Raw genomic sequence first — 25,246 nt, 5'->3', positions numbered from 1 at the left:
TTCTGTCTTTGTTAACAATAAATCTTCCACTGAAACCAGCATGATCATTTAATTCAGTACAAGTATTCCAGATTTCTGTAATTAACTTCTGTATTAATGGCATTTAATATGTTGTGCCCTCAGATAATTGATTTTCTGCACTGATTAAAGATCATATTTAGATTGAGTCTCAGATTTTTCCCTTGAGGTGGCTTTTAAATTAATTTAATGGTCGTTTATCAGTTTCTTTCATAACTAGTCTTGAAGTCTAGAGTTTCACTAGACACCTTTTTGGAAAAAACTTCAGAAATTCAAAAAAAAAAGGCTAATCCAAAACAGGGGTCAAAATTCCTAAAATTATGCACACTAATTTTGTTGTTTCTTGTAGCACAGGAAACATTAATTTATTCTTCATGTGCCTTTTGGTTTTTACAGACTGTGATTCCAACCAGCCCCACAAGCAGCTCTACAACCCCAACAAGTACAATGGGCATGTCCTCAGAAATGGACAACTCTGCACTCCAGGATGTTTTCATTCTCTCCCCTATGTCAGGACTTTATGGCCCCAGGTATTTATGTTCTAAGGAATTTGAGGTTTTGAAAAATAGATGTTACACTTTGATTTCATTAGATTAATAAAACAAAGCCAAAATGAACAGCCCTACCATAAAATAATTAATAAAATTAAGAGCTAAAAATACATTTAGCATCATATCGTTATTTTAAGTGACTTAACTTTCACTTAGCTGAGCAGAACCTGGATTTAGTCCTAAATCAAGAAAGTACTTAAAGAAGTATTTAAATCAATTAGTTTGATTTACTTTTGTGTGCATACTTCTATCTTATTGTTGGGCATTTCTGCAAGGGAAACCCTTGTCTGCTCATATTAAAACAATTCCTTATGTTCTCCTTCAGATCCTAGAAAACTCCTAAATGTTCATCTCACAATTAAAGTGGCACCTAATGATGGTTTTGGTAATTTACATTTGTTGAATTGCCTCACTTGTAAAGTTCTCCCACACAGCATTTCAATTGCAAGGCTTTTTATTGGTAGCATTTGGGGGAGGCAATTGCATGCTGGAAGTTTACCTTAAATGGTTAATTTCTCCATCATCTTCTGTTTTTAGGGATGAAATTGGAATAATGTCTTGTGATGACATCAGCAAATTTGGAAAGTCTGGGATGAAAGGCTCTGAGTCTCCAAACTATTTCCTGGAGCACAAGAGTGGGAAATACTACACCCTGATTGAAGGGGAAGGCCACCCTGGGGGCTCTGAGTATGACAGGAGCAGAGCCACAGGCGTGAGGAGAAGGGAAAAAAAACCCTCTCATGGTAGGCTGGATTTCCTCAACCTTCTTCTAACTGGCCACATTTACAAACTGTGCTGTTAACTCTGCAACAACCCTCAAAAATCTGTCATTCTTTGTCAGACTGTGACCTGTTGGCTCTGAACAATAAACAGAAGTTTAATTATGAAGGAATAATTAGAAAAATTGCATACTAATGTTCCTGGGCAGGAGTAAGTTATTTATACAGTCATTTTGCAGCTCATACTGGAATGTTGAATGATAATTAAATTCATATTATTTGGATAGCCAGCATCTGGATTTACTCAATTTCCCCTCCCAAACTCCTGGAGATTATTCCACTTGTAATGTTCTGGGCTGTTAAACTTCAGTGAAGGAACTGCCTTATGGTATGAAAGTGTATGTAAGATGGAAGGCCCTCCAAAATTCAGCATTGCATTAAATGCACAAGGAGTATCCTACAATGCACTCATTAGTGCTTGAATTGTGTTTCAAAATCTTGGGATGGGGACTGCTTAAATATATAAAATGCTATTAAAACAATAATTAACTCTGGTTTTCTATAGAAATTTTGTGTGTATCTAAATCCCTTTTGAGTGTGCAATCACATGTGCTTGTATGTGAGTACATGGAACCATAAAAAGGTGTTGTTGAAAATTAACTGATAATTTTTTTGCTTCTCTGTTTAAACTGAATTGCTTGGTGTTTAATGAATTTGAGAAAAATACTGCTGAAATGCATGTATTTTCAGTGGCTTTATTTTCAAGGCAATAGGAGAGTTTTGTGATGCTTACAGATTTCAGATAGGAGATTTCTTTTGAAAACTGGAATTATGTCTCATTTTGAAAATGGCATTATTTCTGAGCCTCAGAGAAAGCAATGACCGTAGTATTCTCTATGGGTAGCTGCTATCTTTTGAGAGATATATACATATTCATTCATACATGGCAAGCCATCCATAAGTATTTTATTCACCTATTCTGAGACCTTTTTTTTTCTCTCATTTTGTTGAAAAGCCCCAACAACTTCGTAAGTTTTTGTCTTTGAAATTTAGGAAAGGGAAAACCTCTCAGAAGCTCAGAGCAGTAAAGGAAAATGTGTCTATGAAGAACACAGGTACTAAAATCCTGCTGCAGCTCAGTGGAGAGAATCCCAGGAGTGGTTCTGGTGGACAGCAGCTGAAAGGGAGCACGGGGGGAGGGGAAGAAAACTTAAAGCACTGCAGTCACTGATTCTGTTGCCACTTAGGCTGGTGTGGGGTTTGCTATCAGGGATGTTAAATGCAGTTTCTCTGCCTCCTGTTCTTAGTATTTATCTTGTGTTTATCAGTTACACAGAACTTCCCTCCTGCTGTTGTAATTTGCTGATTGCAGCTGGATTTCTGGTAAAAATGGCAAGTAAAATGGACTTGATGGTGTGTGTATATGCACACAGAACCTTTTCAGAGGAGGAAATCTTAATAAGCCTTTGTTATAGACAGGATATTTTTAGTTACTGCTTCAGTCATCTACTTGATGCTTGAAAGAGCTGTGATGCTGAAGAATAGGATTCTGTCTTAGGACCAGTAATGTTCACTCTTTATCTCCTTGTGAAGTGACATAATTTTAAGACAAAATTAGAATGAAAGATAAAGAGAAATGTTAACTGTGATTAAAATTGGAGCCAGATGGGTTTATTTGGCCTGCTTTCATAAATTCTTGCTGCATGGTGGCTTAAGATATTGGGCTCTCTGCCTGATCCCAGGAGTACACAATATTTATTTTTTTTGTCTATGATGCATAATTCTGACTGAAATCCAGAGGCAATTTGGTTTTAAAGTCTCTGAGATGCGCCCTTCTCTCAAAAAATGACTGCCAAACCCAGATATTTTTTTTAAACTATAGTTTTAATTAATCTGTTGATTAACAGGCATGCAAATGATGTTCTGCTGTAGTGAAAGGTATTGTACTTTCTGACTGAGAGGTGCCATCAATCATGAAAGTGACAATGTGTCTCAGTAAAAAGACAGAATTTATGGCAGCTCCAATAAACTGATGCTGGAACCACAGAGCCATGAGCAAAGAAATGAAAATAAAACTTCTGAAGCCTTTCATTACCAAGTAGCCACTTTCATTATTTCTTGTGCTGATACAAACTACTGCTCCAAAATTCCAGCCTTGGACTTACCAGAATTCTAGCCATTATTAGAAATAAGTCTCCTGTGCAGCTGGTAAGTAGATGGATACTCAGGCAGGTGATGGGTATTGATAGTTGTAGTGGTTTCACGTTCACTAAATTCTGGTCTTAGTACTCACTCTTTTTCTGTGGGAGAGAGACTAGGAGAAAAACAAAGCAGACTTAATTTTAAAAACAAACAAGTAGTTTTATTAAAACACACTAAAAGAATAGAAAAAGAAAGCTGAGGAAATAAAGTAAAACAAAACAGAATGAAACTTTAAAAACACTCTTCCCTCCCCTTACAAACTGTTCACTTTCTTACAAAACAACATAAAGAGACAAAAACTTGTAATTTTCAGTCAGTTTCACTATCTGACAATAGTCTTCCATCAATTCATTAGGGGAAGAGTATCCTTTCAAGTCATGGATCCTACTGACAAGTTAGAACAGTTCTCTTGTGGGTTTTAAACTGTCACAAAAACAACCGCCCAGAGAAACCTGCCTTTGTGACCCTCCCAGGAGCAGTTTCCCAAGCTGCTTATGGGTCATGGGTCTTAGACTTTTGCATACTGGGGTGTCACCTTTTAAAGATGAATAACTCCAAAGCAAAGGATTCTTCACCTCAAGGTACAGAGATATCTTCTCACTTCTTCACTGGCACAGGGGGCTTCTCATCTTTATCTCTGTTCAAGCATCTTATAGGATTAATATTACTTAGTTCATCACAAACACCTTTGCTTAAATCTACACACAAATTAAAACAACCATCTCCCCAAATGCATATCTTTCCCATGATTTAAAGGAATGATCTAAATATAGAGTTCATTTCCATGGCTTAAGTAAGAATAGAACAACCAACTCTTCAACCCTCTGTCTCAATAGTCTTTTTACTCTTGCTACTGACTTCATGCTGTTGGTCTTTATGTTCACTCTGTCCTTTCTTACTCTCTCAGAGAAGGGCTAAGCTCTGGAAGCTTCATGTTGCTAAGAAAGAGTTAAATCTGCTCAGTCTTTGTCTCTCTCTCTGTAGCTTGTGGTGTTAGAGGTTCAAGGCCAAGCTGATGAGGGAGGAAAAACTCCCACAGAAACAACAGAGATTGGAGCACTCAGGCAGTCTAGAATTACAAAAAAACCAGGTAGGATCATAAATGCCTTCTCAGCCACCCCTCAGTGTAAATCAGGGTGGCTTTGGCCTAAATGGTGCCCATAGCTCTTATCAGGGCCTAGCAGAGATCTCTCTCTGCTCCAGGGAAGTCTGAAGAAAGTAGCTGTTACAAAACAGCAACTTCTCCTTCCCCCCCCCTTCACCCGGGAGCTGATGGAATCCAGCCAGGTCTCAGGCCAGCTCCCCCCCAAAAGGGGGGAGCAGCAGGCCCAGCTCGATGTTACCTGTCTCTCTCTGGCCAAAGGAAGAAGAAAAAAAGGACCCACCTTCAGGAAATCCATGGGGTTTTATATGGTACTTCCCAAAGTCACAGCTAACAATTTCAGTGGTCAGAATAGATGTCAGTATTCCAACTAACTCTCTGATAGGTCCCTGTCCTTTCTAAAGCAATTCCCAGGTCCTGACCTGGAGAATTATTTTACATTTTTCTATAACTAAAAAACCAAACTGTACTAACCCATGACAGTTTCAGCTAGCTAGGGCAGAGAAGTTCCCTGCACTGTTTTTTTTCCTTTTTCTTGGAACTGTTTAAACCTGCCCTGGACTGAAAACCCAGGGGAGCACTGGGGGCTGCACCTGCAGCCCACTGGGGCCTGGACCTCATCATTTTCCAGCAGCGCTGGAGGGACTGGGACTGATGAAAGACTGAGAGAGAGCTGAGCTACATCCACAGCAAGAACTTTCTCAATGTGCCATCTCACTCCAGAACGAAAAGTTTTATTGTTCCATATTATTCATTCTTTAGACTTGTGTACACTTTGTTTGTTAAGTAAAATAGTTTTTTCCACTTTTCTCCGAAGAAGTTTTTTGCCAGACTGGTTGGAGGGAGGGGCCACTTGGATTTGCTTCCCAGAGGGATCCTTTCCAGGGGTTTTCTCCCAAATTTGTCCCTAAACCAGGACAGATGCTTGAACAGAGATAGAGATGAGAAACCCTCTGTGCCAGTGAAGAAGTGAGAAGATATCTCTGTTCCTTGAGATGAAGAATCCTTTGCTTTGGAGTTATTCATCTTTAAAAGGTGACACCCCAGTATGCAAAAGTCTAAGACCCATGACCCATAAGCAGCTTGGGAAACTGCTCCTGGGAGGGTCACAAAGGCAGGTTTCTCTGGGCGGTTGTTTTTGTGACAGTTTAAAACCCACAAGAGAACTGTTCTAACTTGTCAGTAGGATCCATGACTCCAAGAAAGACTATTCCCCTAATGAATTGATGGAAGACTATAGTCAGATAGTGAAACTGACTGAAAATTACAAGTTTTTGTCTCTTTATGTTGTTTTGTAAGAAAGTGAACAGTTTGTAAGGGGAGGGAAAAGTGTTTCTGAAGTTTCATTCCATTTTAGTTTTTTCCCAACTTTCTTTTTTTCTATTCTTTTAGTGTATGTTAACAAACTATTTGTTAATTTTAAGGTTGAGCCTGCTTTGTTTTTCTCCTAGTCTCTCTCTCACAAAAAGAGTAAGTACCAAGACCAGAATTTAGTGAACGTGAAACCACTACATTAATTGGTGTTTCTGCCCGGTTTTAAATTAAAACTATGACACTAACTAAAAGCAAAAAAAATCTCTTTCCTGCAGTCTCTCCAACCCTCTGCCGAACACGCCGTCCAGAGAAGAATGTGTAGGAGTCAGGAAGTTTTCTCAAAACAAACTCTGCGCTTCTCCTTGCTCTTAGAGCCAGTCTTAAAGGCATAGAACTCAATATACAGCACAAACAGAACAGGCAATTGGGGATACAAGCATCATAAAGTTAAAGGACAGCATCTTATAGGATTAATATTACTTAGTTCATCACAAACACCTTTGCTCAAATCCACACACAAATCAAAACAATCATCTCCCCAAATGCATATCTTTCCCATGATTTAAAGGATTGATCTAAATATAGAGTTCATTTCTATGGCTCAAATAAGAACAGAACAACCAACTCTTGAACCCTCTGTCCCAATAGTCTTTTCACTCTTGCTCTACTGACTTCATGCTGTTTCTTCTTTATGTTCACTCTGTCCCTTTCTTTTCTCTCTCAGACAAGGGCCAAGCTCTGGAAGCTTCATATTGCCAGGAAAGGGTTAAATCTGCCCAGAGTCTTTTTCTCTCCCGTGGTAGCTCATGGTATTAGATGTTCAAGGCCTTGCTGGTGAGGGAGGAAGAACTCACACAGAAACATCAGAGATCAGAGCACCCGGGCAGTCCAGAATCACAAAAAAACCAGGCAGGATCATAAATGCTTTTTTGGCCCACCCCTTGGTGTAAATTGGGGTGGCCTCAGCCTAAATGGTGACCATAGCTCTTATCAGGGCCCAGCAGAGATCTCTCCCTGCTCCAGGGAAGTTTGGAGAAAGTAGTTGTTGTAAAGCAGCAACCTCTTCTTCCCCCCCTCCCCACCCAGGAGCTGATAGAATCTGGCCAGGCCTCAGGCCATCTCCCTCCCCCCCCCCCCCCCCCCCCCCAAGGGGGGGAAATAGCAGGCCTAACTTGATGTTATCTCTCTGGTCAAAGGAAAGAAGGAAAAGGCCCACCTACAGGAAATCAAGGGGTTTTATATGGTACTTCCTAAAGTTGTAGCCAATAATTTTCAGTGGTCAAAACAGATGCCAATATTCTAACTTATCCTCTAATAGGTCCCTGTCCTTTCTAAAGCAATTCCCAGGTCCTGACCCAAAAAGTCATTCTACATTCCTCTATAACTAAAAAGCGAAACTGTACTAACCCATGACCATAGTACATACAAAATCCATGAAGGTATATAAAAAGTCTTTTTTTATTTTTTTAACGTATCTGTGAAAATTAAGCTTGTTTTTAACAATGTTGCAGTGCATTTTTTGTTTTACTTAACATTATACTCTTATTTTCTGACTCTAAAATGCTCTGATCTAAAGAGCTCTTGTGGCAATGCATATCAAACCTCTTCCATTTGTGTTAGAGGCAAAAAATCATAAATAATTTTTTTTTTCTTTCACTTTATTCTGGTATCCTTGTACACAACAATTTTTGCTCCTCAGAAAAATATCCACGCTACAATGTCAAAACAATTTATAGGTTACTTTTCATTTGGAAAGGACTTGGAAGTGAGATAAGCAGTTTACAAAATCATTCGTTCATTTGCCTTGTGTGATTCCTGTCCTAAATTTTGGTTTTTGATGTCTGTTGTGCTGTGGTATCAGTATTTGTGTATAAATCATTTCAGAGCTTCAGATCTTCCCTTTCTTTACAGAAAAACTGCTCAGTTTGGTTATGTTGATCTTCACTTGTTATGTTCCTTCCTATTTTTCTAAAATTTATATTGTTCTTCTTTTTATATTAGTGATTATTCTTTTTTTGAATTTATTTACTGAGGGTTTTTTCTTAATTGATATTGTTCTTCTAAGGATTAGGAGTTTAATCCTATATTTGTAGTTAAAGGTAGTCTCAGCTGTGAGGCAGACAATGAAACTACATATTTTTTCCATAGGATTATTTATACACTAAATTTCATGGTGTGCACAAAAGTGTGATATGGGAAAATCTCAGTACTTCAAATATCGCCCCTCCAATTTCCAGGAGATCTGGGGCAGTTTCTGGTTTGGTGCCCTGTGCCCTGCCATCCCTGTTCTGATGCTCAAGTAGGGAATGGCTTGGGCACATCAGGATCTCACTGCTACAGTGCCATGAAATCCCATTTATTAAAACCCCAATGGCTGAATCTTCCTTGCTGGTTGTTGTCACCAAACTGTGCTCTAGGTTTTCCTTCTGAGCCAGAGGAAATTAATGTTCCTTGAAATGAGATCCCCTTGTTTCTCACCATGTGATTTTCCAGGTATCATGGGTTGGCACAATTTTGTTTTCTGGTTATGGAGAAATGTGAGGTGTTTTTCCCTGCTCTGACTGTGCAGTGGTTTGGGGGGGAGGACAGGGACCTATCAAAAAGCTGACCGGGATATTGGCAGCTGGGTTGACCAATGGGAGGTGTCGATGTGACTTTGGAAAGGACATTTAAAACTAATTGCTGCTGATCGCACTCCCTCGCCTCAGAATCAGCCATGAGGTAACATCGTGGGTGGCCGGGCCGGGCTCAGCCAGGCCTCTGAGGGCCGCTGCCCACACAGGGAGCAGCCTGGGCCGGCTGAGCCCCTTTGCTCTGCTTGCCAGCAGGGGAGAGGGGCGGCTGCAGTTCGGCAGTGCAGGGCCATGTGCTCAGACCACGGCAGAAGGGGCCTAAACATGGCCCAGCTTAATCGCAGCTGGCAGCAGAGAAAGAAAGCCTGCAGCTCTATAACAACTCTGAGCTGAGCCGCCCTGGATGAGACCGACGGGTGGAAAAAAGGACATCTACCAGCTTCCTCCATCAGCACAGCTTTGCATTTTTCTTCAGCTCCTGCAGCCTGGTGCTTGCACATGGCCTTTGCAAGCCCAGGCGGATTTAACCCTTTCTTAGCAACATAGAACTTTTAAAGCACAATTCTTCCTTAAGAGAAAGAAGAAAACAGAGGGATACGTATAGAACAGGCATCGAATGAAGTCAGTTAGATTAGAAGTGAAAGAACTAATAATATTGGAATAGGATTGAAGAAGTGGACATTTTTTAACTGGACTTTTCTAAGGTAAACTATGGAGAAATGAACTGTTCTTTGCAGCATCTTAGTGTCGTTGGGTAGAATGCTATTCTAATCAAAATAGAGGACTGATGTAATTGAGATTTATTTGGGAACTTTAAAGCCCCCGCTCCTGGGTTAAAAGGAGGTCTCAGCCTTTGAGACAAAGATGATTTTAGACTAGAAGAAGTATTCGTAAATAGTACCCCAGATGCACTGAGAAGCTTTGCTGATAGAACATCACAGTCTGTGAAAACTCCGGGCAGCAGCAGATGTGTGACATTAGGAGCACTGGACTATTTTGTCTTGTGGCAAACATCTTCATAAAATTTTAGAGAGACTCTTCTCCTAAAAAGTAATGAGTGGTTATGCCTAAATAGTGAAACTGACTGAAAATCCTAAATTGTGTCTTTCTATGTTGTTCAATAAGAAAGTTAATAGTTTGTAAGAGGAGAGAAGCATGTTTTAAAGTGTCATTCTGTTTTAGTTTGTTTTCTTTTTCTCAGCTTTTTTTTCTTCCATTCTTTTAATGTATGTTAATAAAACTATTTTTTGTTCATTTTTAAGCTTAAGCCTGCTTTGTTTTTCTCCTAATCTCTCCCTCCCACAAAAAAGAGAATAAATACTAAAATCCCTACATTAATTGGTGTTTCCACCCGGTTTTATTAAATTAAAACCATTACACCAGGTCAGGGTGGTTTTATGTTTCCCTGACAGATCTGTGTTGTTGTATCTATATTAATTCTCCCTCTACTTTTCCTACAGCATTTTCACCCACTTAAAACCTGTTTCTCTCTTTAATCCCATGTCATGGGTTAGTACAGTTTGGTTTTTTAGTTATAGAGGAATGTAGAATAATTCTCCAGGTCAGGACCTGGGAATTGCTTTAGAAAGGACAGTGACCTATCAGAGGGTTAGTTGGAATATTGGCATCTGTTTTGACCACTGAAAATTGTTGGCTACAACTTTAGGAAGTACCATATAAAACCCCTTGATTTTCTGCAGGTGGGCCTTTTCCTTCTTTCCTTTGACCAGAGAGAGAGACAGATAACATCAAGTTAGGCCTGCTGCTCCCCCCCTTTTTAGGGGGGAGCTGGCCTGAGGCCTGGCCGGATTCTATTGGCTCCTGGGTGGGGACAGGGGGAAAGAGAGGTTGCTGCTTTACAACAACTACTTTCTCCAAACTTCCCTGGAGCAGGGAGAGATCTCTGCCGGGCCCCTGATAAGAGCTATGGGCACCATTTAGGCCGAGGCCGCCCCGATTTACACTGAGGGGTGGGCTGAGAAGGCATTTTGATCCTGCCTGATATTTTTGTGATTCCTGACTGCCCGAGTGCTCTGATCTCTGATGTTTCTGCATGAGTTCTTCCTCCCTCACCAGCACGGCCTTGAACATCTAATACCATGAGCTACCGCGGGAGAGAAAAAGACTCTGGGCAGATTTAACCCTTTCTTGGCAATATGAAGCTTCCAGAGCTTGGCCCTTGTCTGAGAGAGAAAAGAGTGAACATAAAGAAGAAACAGCATGAAGTCAGTAGAGCAAGAGTGAAAAGACTATTGGGACAGAGGGTTCAAGAGTTGGTTGTTCTGTTCTTATTTGAGCCATAGAAATTTGTTGTAATGCATTAATTGGATTTATATTGTGTTTCATCGGATTTGTAATCACATGGTTTGTCCTTGCTCAGCTGTAACCCAACTCTGTTCCCTTCCCACTTCATCCCCAATTAAGTAGTGGTTTGTCCCTGCCTCTGGGCCCTGCCCCCTGGGGAAAAAGCCCCAGCATGGGTAGGGCCTAACTCTCTCTAGCACTGGTGAGCCACTGGGAAAGATCTCCAGCCAGGCAGGGCAGGACTCGAAAAGAAAGCTGTTATATCCCACCCGGTGAAAGAGAGCAGACTCTTTCCTTTTGCCATTGGCGGTCGTCTAGTCTCATAAAGAAATACCACAGAAATTAACTCTATATTTAGATCATTCCTTTAAATCATGGGAAAGATAAGAATTTTGGGAGATGATTGTTTACATTTGTGTGTAGATTTAAGCAAAGGTGTTTGTGATGAACTAAGTAATAATAATCCTATAAGATGCTTGAACAGAGATAGAGATGAGAAGCCCTCTGTGCCAGTAAAGAAGTGAGAAGATATCTCTGTACTTTGAGATGAAGAACCCTTTGCTTTTAGAGTTATTAATCTTTAAAAGGTGACACCCCAGTATGCAGAAGTCTAAGACCCATGACCCATAAGCAGCTTAGGAACCTTCTAATGGGTGTGGTCACAAAGGCAGGTTTCTCCAGGCAGTTGTTTTTGTAATAGTTAAAAAACCCACAAGAAAACTGTTCTAAGTTGTCAGTGGGATCCATGACTCTAAGAGAGACTCTTCTCCTAAAGAATTAATAAAAGACTATTGTCAGATAGTGAAACTGACTGAAAATTACAAGTTTTGTCTCTTTATGTTGTTTTGTAAGAAAGTGAACAGTTTGTAAGGGGAGGGAAGAGTGTTTTTAGAGTTTCTTTCTGTTTTGTTTTACTTTTTTTTCCTCAGCTTTCTTTTTCTATTCTTTTAGTGTGTTTTAATAAAACTACTTGTTTGTTTTTAAAATTAAGTCTGCTTTGTTTTTCTCCTGGTCTCTCTCCCACAGAAAAAAAAGTAAGTACTAAAACCAGAATTTAGTGAACATGTAACCACTACATCCCAACACCTGTTTAATGAGTGAGCAAGTTTTTACAGAGCAGAGTTTTGAAATAAATTTGTAATCTGCTTTACATTTACAAGGAGTTTCACCATAGTTAATGGTGCTTCCCTTGAGGTCAGGGTGATGAAGAGGAGGCTCTGGGATGTTTCACTGATCCTGAAGGCCACAGCTCAAATAATGGACTGCTCTGTGGGGGTTATCCAGGTCACACCTGGATTTTATGGACATTACTGATCCTACATTCCTAGGCTTCTAAAATTATATTGGTTTTCCTTGCCTTGTTTCCAGGAGATTTGAGGCCAGTTTTGATGCCTACTGAGTACAGCTGGATAGGGGAGTCCAAAGAACAGAACATGTACAAGAGGGGCAGCAGAGGTGAGTAATTTTTTTTTTTTTCTCTGCTGTTCTCCAAGATGTTTTTTTCTTTGTTGCTTAAGGAGCATCACAGGAAAAAAATTTTTTTTTTTTTTTTTTTTTTTTGTCACAGAGGCTATAAAAGAGCCTGTTTAGTGTCTGTGCTTTTCTGTTTCTATTTCTGAAAATTAAAAATTTGTATTAATAGGAGGAATTTAATTCTAGTATAAAGAAAAAAACATCAAGGGAAAAAGTACTTCAAAGACTCAGATATGTGTTCAAAGCAATAAATCTGCATAGCTCTAGAAAACAGTAAATGATGTTACAGATGTAAGGTAGCATCCTTTGAGAACGTTTTGATTGATCAATATGAATTAAAATTTGGAACAGGAATCAACAATTGTACTGTCAGTGTTCAGACCAGCAGTTCTAATCACATAAACTCCCACTGATCCCAGTGGTAATTATGAACTTTGCAAGAAAAAAAGTGATTGCACAGTTTCTTTTTTCCTTTATTTCCTCTGGCAAAAAGAAATCATATAATTCAAAAGAATATTCTTCAAATATATAACCATATTTATTGTGACACCAATTGTTGAAGATTCTTGAATACTGTTTTTTAGAATCTTTTAGGCATGATTTGGAAGCTGAGAGAAGTTCAGCTTGACTCCTAAAAATGTGAACAAAAAAATGAATGATATTCTTGAAGATCAATACAGGATTTTAAACTACCTTTTTCAGTAAACTTCCATTCCAAGAGAAAATAAATTTCATTTAAGGCACAGGCCTTTTCTGATTTATTCCAAATCTGTTAATGTATGTTTAGCTCATATTTCACTGTTACAGACAGTAACAGACTTGTTGCCTGGCCAGCTCCCATTTTGAAACCGTGCCCAACTATGCTCCACATCTCCTTAAAACCAATATTCCAGCTTGTCAAATTCCTTGAAATTACAATCCTGATGCCTGGAATGGTCCTAGAGATGCTCCCTGCATGATACAAGCCAGTAATATTTTCTGTGTCTGCTCCCTTTCACTACCCATGGTGTCAGAAAATGTGGAATGGAATCCAGGGAGAGCCCCCACAATTCCCTGGACATTCACACAACTTTTTCCAGTTTAACAAGACTGAGTGACAGTCTCTGGCCAGCCCAAATAGTTCTCTGCTTGTTTCCACTTCCTAATGTTTCTTTTTCACTTTCCTTCCCCTCCAACCACTGACTCTGAGAATTCGCTGCTGTGGTACCTGAGCGACAACAAGATCCTGGGGATCCAGGAGGAGCCTCTGATGCAGAAGGACAACAAATGGGACATGGGATGGAGGTCCAGGAAAAAGGGCAAACCCCCAGGGAACCCCAGCTACCCCATCACCCCCTCTGTGCTGGCCTCCACCATGAACATCAGGCTGGAGCCAGGGCAGCAGGACGTGCTCAACTTCTCCCTGGCAGAGAACAACACAGTTCCACTTTACCATGTGAGTGCCCAACAAACACCTCCCTGCATGAGCCATCTTGAAAACACTTTGGCGTTTTCCTCTTAGGATTGATCCAGGCATTCCAGTGTTCTCCTCTTAGGATTAATTCAGGTATTCCAATGTTCTCCTCTTAGGACTGATCCAGGCATAAAGGCACAGTCTTCTACTGCATGTTTTCATGCTGTATTTCATAGTATGAGAAAGGTTGCTCAGTGATAGTGTCATGACAAATTTGTCACGACAGTCACTTTTTGGCTGTCAGTATCATGACAGCTTTTTCATAAAAGTCAGGACAGAACAGCAAAACACAAGGCAAGAATCATTTGCTGTCAGATGCTTTAATAAAACTGTGCTCTTAATTACTCAGCCTCACTGAGTTTAGTTTAATTTAACTGTATTATCTTTGAAGGTTCATAAGGATCCTGCACTCATCCTCTGATAATGATTTATTATAGATTAATTTATAACCTTTTGTGTTTCCACTTTTGTTGTAGTGCATATATTCAGTTTATATTGTGTTTCATTTTTATATTGGATTTGTAATGTTTTCTTCCCTGTTCCCCTTGGAAACTGTATCACGTGGTTTGTCCCTGCTTGGCTGTGCCCATCCCCCACACTGGAATGTAACCCAACTCTGTTCCACTCCCACCTTATCCCTGATTGGGTAATGGCTTGTCCCTGCCTCTAGGCCCTTCCCCCCGGGGAAAAAGCCCTGGGATGGGTGGGGCCTCGGGCTCTCTGGCACCGGCGGGGACGGGGAAGGAGCTAAAGGAGCTCTGGACCAAATAAAGCTATAATTCCCCCCCCGGACAAAGAGCAGGCTCTTGCCTTTTGCCATCAACAGTCGTCTGGGTCTCTCAAAAGAACCACCACATCTGGCGCCTAAATGTGGGGCTCGAAGCCACAAAGAGCTCTCAGAAAGCTGGAAGAACCACGCAGGGAGCACGTGGCCGAGGAATCTCACGCACGCACGGGAGTCCTGAAACGCAGCCCACCCACGCAGAGACACAGAACCGTCAGGCTTTGCGTTCACTGTGGAGTCTCCGAAACACAGGATTCCACAGGCCAGGGCTGCAGTTTTCTCCTTTGGACTTAAAAAACCCATCGGAGTGCTGCGAAGAAGCCCCACGAACGGCAGGCTGCTCCCAGAGAAAGTGACCACATGTTCATGGAAAGCCGACCCTGGGAACTGAGATTGGAAGCTCTTTTTGCACCAAAAGGGTCAGTCTCAGGCAAAAGGAGGGATTGGGAAAGAAAGGAAAGATTCGTCTGAATGCTGGATTTTTGGTGAGTATTATCTAAGGGAAAATCTTTTTCAGAGGTGTTGCTCCTCAGGGAAAAGGGTTTTTTTCCTTTTGGGGAAGGTTTTTGCTTTCAGAGTAAACCTTCAGGGTGCTTTAGTAGCAAATTCCTTTCGGCTGCATGGGGGGGGTGGAAAAGGTAACTGTTTCCCCTTCGGCTTTTTTTTCTCTCCAGCAAGGTTTTTTCCTTTCGGTTTCCCAGCCACAGTTAAAGGGGACACAGAAACTTAAAATCTGAGCCAAAAATGGGTGCTAAGCTGTCTGTGTCTCAAAAAGGAGTCTATTATCAAATTTTAAGTGCCTTGGATGATGGGAAAACCCATTGTTCGAAGAAACAGTAGAAAAATTTAATTTGGTGGTTGTTTTCTCAGTTTCCACATGTATCATTAGAGCAAATAAGCTCCCAAGAATTTTGGGAAGCTGTTGCAAAAAAATTGTCTCAATCAAGATCCCCTAATGATAAAGAAAAAGCAAATTTTGCTCTTTGGATGACTTATTAAAGAAATATGGGTATTGATCTAGTATCGATACCCAACTGTGATGGACAAAAACTCTCTAACAGTTTAAAGTTAGAAAGTGTATGTTTATTACGGCCGGGCAGCACGCGGGATATTTCCCTAATTCGCACTGCGAAATTCACAGGTAATTACAAAGTCTTTTATTTACAAAAGTGTTGAATATCCAAAATACAAATGCATATTCATACCCCTGTCACCTCCCATTCCTCGCTTCATATGCTAATTGGCAAAAAGGTTATTAAGCATGCGTACTTTGTTTCTTAAAATGAGTCGGGGGTCTATTTTGGGGAGGGGTCACCTAAAATGAGGAAGTAAGATGAGTCTTCCTCGTCCTGACCTTTCTACCTTTTCAATGCATTCGTGACAAATGATTCCTTGGTAGAACTTACAGTTTCCTGTGTTCAATGGGTCCTTTAAGCAGGAAATCTGCAGCTATCTTATGTCCTATTTACCACATTTTGTTTTTCATTACAAGCACAACTACATAAACATAAACCTGACAAGAAATGAGTTACAAGATCCGGGGTAGCGTATCTAAGATCCGGCTTCTGTTAACTGCGAACAAAGATTACCTATCTACTTCAGCTAGTTCAGCAACTTATTATCTTAACTTTCCTAAAAATCCTTAGTTCCTCAAAATTAACGTCTCATTGAGCTTGCAGATTTTATTTGCATTGCAAAAACAAAATGAAAATCAAAAAAAGCCAGTTCTTTGTGGATTTTCCCCAGTTTCCTCAGTTTCTCCCTATCCCGACCCCAAAATCCCTTCCCCAAAATCAGATATTCCTCGAGAACCCCCTAAACTTTCCCCAAAACTCCCTTCTTCCCCAGTTTGTAAACCCCGGGTTAGGTTTACTTTTGATGGCAGTTTGAGTGCACAAAACCCCTATCTTAGTGAATCCCAAACTAGTCTTAGTTCAGAAGGGGGGTCACAAGATGGAAAGGACTCCTTTGTTCCCCAAAATGGCTGAAGCCATGTGCTCTTAAGTCACGAGGAGCATCTCTCTTTGTCTGTCCCTCCTTCCCACAATCCCTTTCGCAATCCCTTCCTCTCCCCAGACCCCCCCTTCCCTTCGGTGCCGCCCCTGGCACTGCCCTCTCCTCTGACTCCGCCCCCTACCCTCAAACCTCCGCCCTCCGACTCCTCCCCGTGTGACTCAAGCCTCCAGCCCCTCCCTGCCCCTGGTTCCCACAGTTTCCCCACCCACAGTCCTGGTTCCCACGCCCCAGAGGGGAGGGGGGGAGCCAGGAACCCGGAAGTAGGAAGTGATCCCGGCTTTTCTGCCACCCCTGTCACATACTGATGGTCAAAAAGGGGGGGTACTGTCCACAGTAATTGGGACCCCTTCCCCCAACAAGCGATTCAGGATTTATGCAAAGCTCAGGCCAAATTTGGACACAAAAGTGAATACTTTCGCAGCCTTTTAAAAGCAAATTTAGCAGGGAATCCTATTGTTCCCTTTGACCTCCGGCAGGTCTTCCCTCCTTTCATCCACACTGTTTAGGCTTTGGGACTCTACATGGAAAAAAGACTAAGAGATTTACTCCCAGAGATTTACTCCCAGAGCTTTGGCAAAATCCTGAAATGGCTGTTGATAATAATATTTTGTCAATTGGATTAGAACATCTATGTGGTGATGGTGAATGGGTCTCAGCCCTCAAGCAGGCTCAAGAAATTCCTTTAGCTGTTTTAGAGCACATTAAAGATGCTGCTTCCAAAGCATTCTTTTCAATCCAGCCCGATGGGCGTTTCCAACCTTACAGTAAAATAAAGCAGCTTCCATCAGAACCTTTTGTAACGTTTGTGGAGCTGTTAACCCAAGCTATCGAATTACAGGTTAAGAATGAAGGAGCCCAAGAACAGGTCCTGGAGGAGATGGCTCTGGCCAATGCAAACGAACATTGCAAGGCAGCTATCCTCAGCCTGCCCATGGAACCAGTGCCAACCTTAGATGACATGCTCCAGGTGTGTACCAAGAAGGTTCCCTTCATAACAGCTCACCTAAACCACAGTTACAGAGATGCATTCAGACCACCGCAAAGAGCCGCAGCAGACGCCATGCCCCCTGTGCCTGTGCCACAGCCACCACCCAAGAGAAGAACGACGTGTCTCCTGTGCGATCAGGCTGGACATTGGGCATCTCAATGCCCTTTAAAGAAGCAATTTCTGGACTTTCAGGACAATGGGGGTGGGAGGTCTCAAGGGTCCAAAGGGAAGTTTTCAAAAAACTAAAAAGTGAGCACCGGCTCGCCCACCATGCCGACATAAATGGGGCAAGTCCGAGGAGGCGGGAGAAAAAACTAGAAAATGCAAATGTTAAATTAAATAATCCTGCTATAACCAGTTCTGCCTTTCAGCAGAAGTCACTAGATATGACCCTTTCAGATCATGATGTAAGCAGACCCTGTCTAACCACAAAATGTCTCCAAGAGCCGTTTAGGTTGCAACTGGCAGTCCTTGCACCTGACACACACTGGCATTTAGGTTCATTGGATCTACAGGTGCCAGGCTCCTGGCAACATGTTGGCAGTAAGTATGTCATCCTTGGGGACACCAAGTACACACCAAGAGAGATCAAGATCCTTCCGGGTCTTGCCTCATCAAACCCTAAAGAACTAGTTCTCTGGCTGCGCTGTGTCTGCCCACCTTTGTTTCTGCCTAAGGGGCAGATAATAGCTCAGGTAATTCCAGCACCTGACCCATTCCCTGAAAAAGACATCACAAGGAACAAACACCTTGAGGTTTGCCCCACACGAGTTATTGGGAGGGACAAACTCATAATAGGGTCTGAGGTCCGTCACAGTGGGGAAGTCATAAACCTCAAAGGGGTTTTGGACACAGGCGTGGATATAACGATTGTACCAGAAAGGATGTGGCCCTCACATTGGGAACTGCAAAATGTGGCTGGGCACGTAGAAGGTGTAGGGGGGATGAAATGGGCAAAACAATCAAAAAGTGTTGTGCAAATTAAGGGGCCAAATGGACAATTAGCTACACTGTGTCCATTTGTTTTAGATTATGCAGAGCCCTTGTGGGGGAGAGACCTGATGGCCCAGTGGGGGGTCACGATTGGCATCCCAGATGCTCCCCCGGTTTTTTGGGCTGCGGCCACTGAAGAGCACCCTACCCAGAAACTCAATTGGAAAACTGATTCACCAGTCTGGGTAGAGCAGTGGCTGCTCAGTAAAGAAAAATTGAAGGCGCTTCAGGAGCTAGTGGATGAACAGCTAGCTAAAGGCCACATTGTGGAAACCACATCTCCGTGTAATTCCCCAGTCTTTGTTATCAAAAAGGCAAACAAAGGCAAGTGGCGGCTCTCCCACGATCTCCGTCAAATAATGTCATTGAGGACATGGGTTCTCTCCAGCCAGGGATGCCATCCCCGGCAATGCTCCCCCAAAATTATTGATATCAAAGATTGTTTTTTCCAGATCCCTCTGCACCCTGATGATGCCCCACGTTTCGCGTTCTCGGTCCCTACCCTCAACCGAGAAGCCCTGAGGAAAAGATACCACTGGAAATTTCTTCCCCAAGGGATGAAAAACTTGCCATCTGTTTGTCAGTGGTATCTCTCTTCCCTGCTGTCCCCAGTGCGCGCAGCTGTAAGAGAAGCCATCATCCTGCACTACATGGATGATGTGCTCGTGTGTGCCCCCAATGATGACTTACTGTCCCATGCGCTTGACCTGACAATCCATTCTCTGGTTGCTGCAGGGTTCGAGCTTCAGGAGGAAAAGATTCAAAGGATGCAGCCTTGGAAATACCTGGGTCTGGAGATTGGTAAGCGGACCATTGTGCCGCAAAAATTGGTTGTCAAAAATAACATCAAGACCTTAGCAGATGTCCAGCAGCTGTGTGGGTCTTTAAACTGGGTAAGACCTTGGCTCGGTCTGACCACTGAGGACCTAGACCCCCCCTTTAATCTTTTAAAAGGGGGAGAGGAGCTAAGTTCTCCAAGGACCCTCACCCAAGAGGCAAGAGCAGCCCTAGAAAAGGTACAGGACTGTATGGCCACCAGACAGGCCAACAGGTGCAAATCAGACTTGCCATTTAAATTCATCATTTTAGGCAAATTGCCACACCTACACGGGGTGATCTTTCAGTGGGAAAGAGTGGAAAAATCAAAAAAGGACAAAGACTGTAAGGATCCCCTCTTAATCATAGAGTGGGTTTTCCTCAGTCACCACCGGTCCAAAAGAATGACCAGGCCATGGAAACTGGTAGCAGAATTGATCCGGAAAGCCAGGACCTGGATCAGGGAGTTGGCAGGAAGTGATTTTGAGTGTATTCACATCCTAATTGAGGTAAACTCAGGCCAAATCACAAAGGCAATGTTGGAGCACCTGCTTCATGAAAATGAAGCTTTGCAGTTTGCTCTGGATAGCTACACAGGTCAAATTTCAATTCATCAGCCTGCTCACAAATTATTTAGAGAACAAATTCAGTTCAAATTGTCATTAAAAAGTGTTCAGAGCAAGAGGCCCTTGAAGGCTCTAACCATTTTTACAGATGCATCGGGAGCATCTCATAAGTCAGTAATAACGTGGAAAAATCCTCAAACTCAGCAGTGGGAAAAAGATATTGTCGAGGTAGAAAGGTTGCCTCAGGTAGCTGAGTTGGCTGCAGTTGTTAGAGCTTTTGAAAAGTTTGCTGAACCATTCAATTTGGTCACAGATTCGGCCTATGGAGCAGGTGTAGTATCCAGAGCTGAGCAGGCTGTACTGAGTGAGGTCTCCAATTCTGCACTTTTCAACTTGCTCTCAAAACTAGTAAATCTGATCTCCCACTGAGAGCAACAATTTTATGTGATGCACATCAGATCACACACCGATTTACCAGGATTCATAGCTGAGGGCAACAGAAAGGCTGATGCTCTTGCTGCACCTGTGGAGATGGCCCCACTCCCAAACATCTTTGGACAAGCCAAAATCAGCCACCAGCTTTTTCCCCAGAATGCACCAGGCCTAGTCCGCCAGTTCCACCTAACTCGGGAACAGGCTCAGGCAATTGTGGCAATGTGTCCCTCGTGCCAGCAACACGCACTCCCAGCCCTGAGTGCAGGAGCGAACCCCAGGGGATTGAACAGCTGTGAGGTATGGCAGACAGACGTGACACACATCATGTCCTTTGGTAGGCAAAGGTATGTCCATGTATCTGTGGACACCTTTTCTGGAGCTGTCTATGCCTCTGCCCACACAGGGGAGAAGGCTAGTGATGCCATGAAACACCTAATACAGGCTTTCTCCTTCCTGGGCATCCCCAAATCAATAAAAACTGATAATGGACCCACATACACATCCAAGGAGTTCAGAAGCTTCCTGCAGCAATGGGGAGTAGAGCACAAAACAGGCATCCCCTACTCCCCACCATGTCAGGCCATTGTGGAAAGGACCCACCAAAATCTCAGAAGGGTCCTCAGCCAACAACATCAGTCTCTAAAATTAGAAACACCCCAAATCCAGTTGTCCAAAGCCTTGTTCACTCTGAACTTTTTAAATTGCACGTTTGAAAATCTTAACCCACCAACTGTGTGCCATTTCAGAGAGAACTGCCAACTGCAGCTGAAAGCAAAGCCACCGGTAATGGTAAAGGATCCAGCAACCAGGGAAACAGAGGGTCCTCATGATCTGATCACCTGGGGTCGTGGGTACGCCTGCGTGTCCACTCCCTCAGGTCTCAAGTGGGTGCCAGCCAAGTGGGTGAAACCTTTCATCCCTAAAAGTGCAAAGCCACCTGCAGAGGCCCCACAAGTGGCCAATGCTGCCTGGAGGAGGAGAAAGCGCCGAACCCTCTCCTAATTATCCCTTAACAGTGTTTTTCTGGACAGTTTGTTTGCACTAAAGGTCATTTTTCTTCTGCAACTTTAAAGGTACTCAGGGTCTGAACTCTGAACATCTCCCACGGCCTGAGCCTTCCTCCTCCTCAATTTAATAAGAAAGGGGGAAATGTTGTAGTGCATTAATTGGGTTTATATTGTGTTTCATTTTTATATTGGATTTGTAATGTTTTCTTCCCTGTTCCCCTTGGAAACTGTATCACGTGGTTTGTCCCTGCTTGGCTGTGCCCATCCCCCACACTGGAATGTAACCCAACTCTGTTCTACTCCCACCTTATTCCTGATTGGGTAGTGGCTTGTCCCTGCCTCTAGGCCTGTCCCCCCGGGGAAAAAGCCCTGGGATGGGCAGGGTCTTGGGCTCTCTGGCACTGGTGGGGATGGGGAAGGAGCTAAAGGAGCTCTGGACCAAATAAAGCTATAATTTCTCCCCCCCGGACAAAGAGCAGGCTCTTGCTATTTGCCATCAACAGTCGTCTGGGTCTCTCAAAAGAACCACCACACACTTTGATTACTGTGTCTTGTAAAAACAGATGCGTTTAATGAAGTTACTGTTTATTTAAATTTATTTATTGAAATTGTGGATTTAAATCTCTCTGACTGAGATTATCAGTATCACAAAGTCAAAGCAAAGGATTTCAAACCTGTAGAGAAAATCAGCAGGCAATTTATTAGGATGAATGAGAAAATTATTATACAAGCCTGCAACAAACCTCAACAATATTTTATAACTTGGTAGATGAATCAGCTGGCTTCAGTCAGTTTTTGGAATTCTGTTGATGATCTGTTGGCTCACCTGAATTCTGAAGAGAGGGAAATGGGCCATTTAGGGTAATATGCAAATTCCACCCTTGATTTCAGGACTGATGTTGTATTTTCTTGCATGATTTCCACACCATCATGCAACTAATTGAACAGACATGATAAATTAGCAGTATAATATTGTATGATAATAAAGTAAATATTTAAAAATACTCAAATGGCATAAAATGTCAATTCTAAAGGGTCTGAAGGAAAAGCAGGAAACTGGAAAACAGGAGTTATCCTGGGAAGAGACAGTATGGAGTGGTCAGTCCACCCTAAAAGTCAGTTCAGCCCCTGTTCACAAACTGTTTCGTGTGCACTTATTACAGAGGAGGGCACAGGTAAAATGATTATTCATGGGCTGACAGAACAGTATAAATTCTTTTACCACCATAAATTTTTGAGGCAGCATTAAAAGAGACCTTTGCAGTCCTTCAGGAGATAATCACAGGAATCAGAATATCGTAGGCACTTTGTCAACTGCCTTATAAATATACAGGAGGAACTGAGTTGACAAATACAAAGAGTTGCTGACAGATTTTGTGGGTTCTTGGCAGCACAGAATCATTCACATTAACATCTTCCCACTCGGAATACTGAAAGAATTCTGAAAAGCCAAGCAAAAAAATGGGCATATTTATCTTGAAAGAGAGCTACTCAGAACAAAAATGTGAAATATCAAAGAACATTTCATGGCAGCTTGATAGCAAAAAGGAAAACTATCAGAGTGGTGTTCTTAGATATAAATTTAAGTTTTAAGTAGGTCAGTTAATTTCCTTAATATCTAAAGGTGTTACCAGGATTTTCATAAGCATTTTGATATCTAAAACCTTTTTTAGATAGTGAGACCAAATCATCTTAAAACAGCTTTTGCTACATTTGTATTAGAAAAGTTGACAAAACTGCTTTAGCGTTTTCTTATTTCTTTGGCTCTGTGTTTTTCAGTGGAAGGCAAAAGTGCAGAACTGCTGGAATCACATTGCCATGAAATTCTCTCCCCTTAACACATGCCCAGTACAACTTCTGGATATAGGTCAAAATTTCAGTCCACATAAATACTTTGGGAAATGGAGATGATAAATAGGATTTTCATCATCTTTAGTGAGGGGAAGGTGATAATGTTTTGTAATCAAACAAGAATGGCTTGATGGAAGGAGAAATTGCGCATCACTTAGCCATTGCTTAATTTTCTAAGCACTTACATAAATACGTAGCAAAAAAATACAAAAAGGCACTTACTTAACAGCAGTTTAGATTACCAGACATAAGAAGTTTTGCAAAATTGGTAATTGCAGAGATTCACCACTAGATTAATGCTTTGGAAGGAATGTTGATTTGGAACCCAAAATTAAACAATTAGCCCGATTTCATAAGTTGCTGGGAGGATACAGAGTTCCTATATAAAATGGATATTTTGGCAATGCAATATTGGCAGCATGCCCAGGATATAAAAAAATGCAGGAAGCCATGTTGCAGTAAAATAGTCCTGTCAAGAAATACTGCCCCCTTCAGGATATATTTATAACTCTAATTTAATTGATATGCAACCTCACAGATCTAATCAAGAGTCAATTACAATTAGCAAGGCTGTTATAAATAATTATTAATTAATACTCTTATCTCTGGGAATGAATTTCTTTTACTAATGCTTCACTTCTGAAGGGATGTAATTTACCAGGTTGAGCCTAAATATGGGCTTACAAGGATAGAGTTAAAACCTGAATATGCTTTTATTTTGTATTACCAGAGCTCATTCTGCAGAAAATTAATTTATCACACAAGACTCCAGTTCAGTAGACCAGATGTACCTGGGAAATTTTTCATTTTGCATTTCTGATCATAAAACACAAAAAACCTTGGAAAATCTTCAGGATTTTACAAAAAGTTATAGAAAACTGTATCTATCCTGCTGCTCAGTTCCATTTTGCTTTGTGGCAACCAGATTCCATCTAAAAAGAGAATATTGAAGATCTCATTCCAGATCCACTCTGGAAATCCACATGGTGTTCAACTCTGTGGTTTTATTGCCTCAGACTTGCACGACTTTCTGGAGCTCTGAAATTCAATTTGCTGGTTACCACATTAAATTCTCCAATTGGATAATGATCTCTCAGTTGGTTTTACTAGGTGATAAGTGTTCTGGGCCTATTATCTACAAAATAATTGGATATTTTGCTTTGTAGTATCATATATTAAAAAACTGGAGAATAGAGTTGAATTTTTTTTTTTTTTTTTTGTGAATTAGGATTCAGTGTGTTGAAAAGACTTAATTTTTAATGAGTTTTAAGATCAATTCTTTCATTTCAATGTTTCCTTCACAGTAAAACAGAAATAATGGCTGCTTTAGGGTATTCATTGAGAGTGCCAGACCAGGAATCACTTTTTTATTTTAAAGATAATTTGAAGCATGATGGTGTTTTAGGGTTAGTCATTGTTACACAGCACTTGCTTAATTTGCTTTTTATTCCCTTCCTGCTGATCCCAGGAAGTTGGTAACTCATCCCTGTGGCACAGGGTGATGGAAATGCTCTTTAACAGTTCCTGGAGCTGCAGAAGCAGCTTGACAAACAATATAAATTTTAATGGTACATGCTGAGAATTAAAACCTGTGCAAAACCAATGTAAATCTGGGTGTTGTGTAATGGGTGCATGCTGGGATGTGCCAGATGTTCCAGATGCTTTTTTGGGATGACAGGCAGTCTGCTGCTCTGATAAGTAGAATAATTAAGATAGTCTGGGAGAATCAGCTCCACTGACTGAAGGAGGAGTCTTTTATTGCCAATTTTGCAGGAAAAGTGCTCATGTTTTATTTATTCCTTCCTGCTCTCGCAGAAAGAAACAAAACTGTGCTGTCAGGGATGAGCATTACCTTCTTCAGAGTTTTATTTCTTTTCTGAATTGCTGAATAAAATTTATCTTTGCTTTTTATTTAAGCATCTGTAATATGGGAAGTCTTCTTTCCCTACCTTGCAGTTATGCTGAGAAATCATTTTGAGGATGATTGTGTGGGTTGTGGCTGCTCAAAGAAGCCAATATACATATTTCTGGCTTCTGTAGCTTCAAAACAAGTCTGCCCAGTTGTACTGATTGTAAAATAA

General features: G+C 41.6%; 2 protein-coding genes across 4 annotated transcripts in view; one reads left to right on the top strand and one right to left on the bottom strand.

Annotated features, from left to right (window-relative positions):
- The window catches only part of LOC120764805 (uncharacterized), a 195,059-nt gene that overhangs the window by 67,371 nt on the left and 102,442 nt on the right, over nt 1-25,246 (bottom strand). The window lies entirely within an intron of this gene.
- Nucleotides 1-25,246, top strand: part of LOC120764804 (connector enhancer of kinase suppressor of ras 2-like) — a 362,406-nt gene that overhangs the window by 280,801 nt on the left and 56,359 nt on the right. For all 3 annotated transcript variants that reach the window (XM_040088836.2, XM_040088834.2, XM_040088833.2), the window contains 4 exons: nt 415-548; nt 1,107-1,312; nt 12,152-12,238; nt 13,438-13,691. In XM_040088836.2, the coding sequence (XP_039944770.1) occupies nt 415-548; nt 1,107-1,312; nt 12,152-12,238; nt 13,438-13,691 (681 nt within the window). The remainder of the gene's footprint in view (nt 1-414; nt 549-1,106; nt 1,313-12,151; nt 12,239-13,437; nt 13,692-25,246) is intronic.

This window comes from Hirundo rustica, chromosome W (assembly GCF_015227805.2).
Source record: "Hirundo rustica isolate bHirRus1 chromosome W, bHirRus1.pri.v3, whole genome shotgun sequence".
In the NCBI taxonomy this organism is placed as follows: Eukaryota; Metazoa; Chordata; class Aves; order Passeriformes; family Hirundinidae; genus Hirundo; species Hirundo rustica.
Note: the sequence above shows the minus strand (reverse complement) of the source record. Positions and strands in the feature narration are given on the sequence as shown.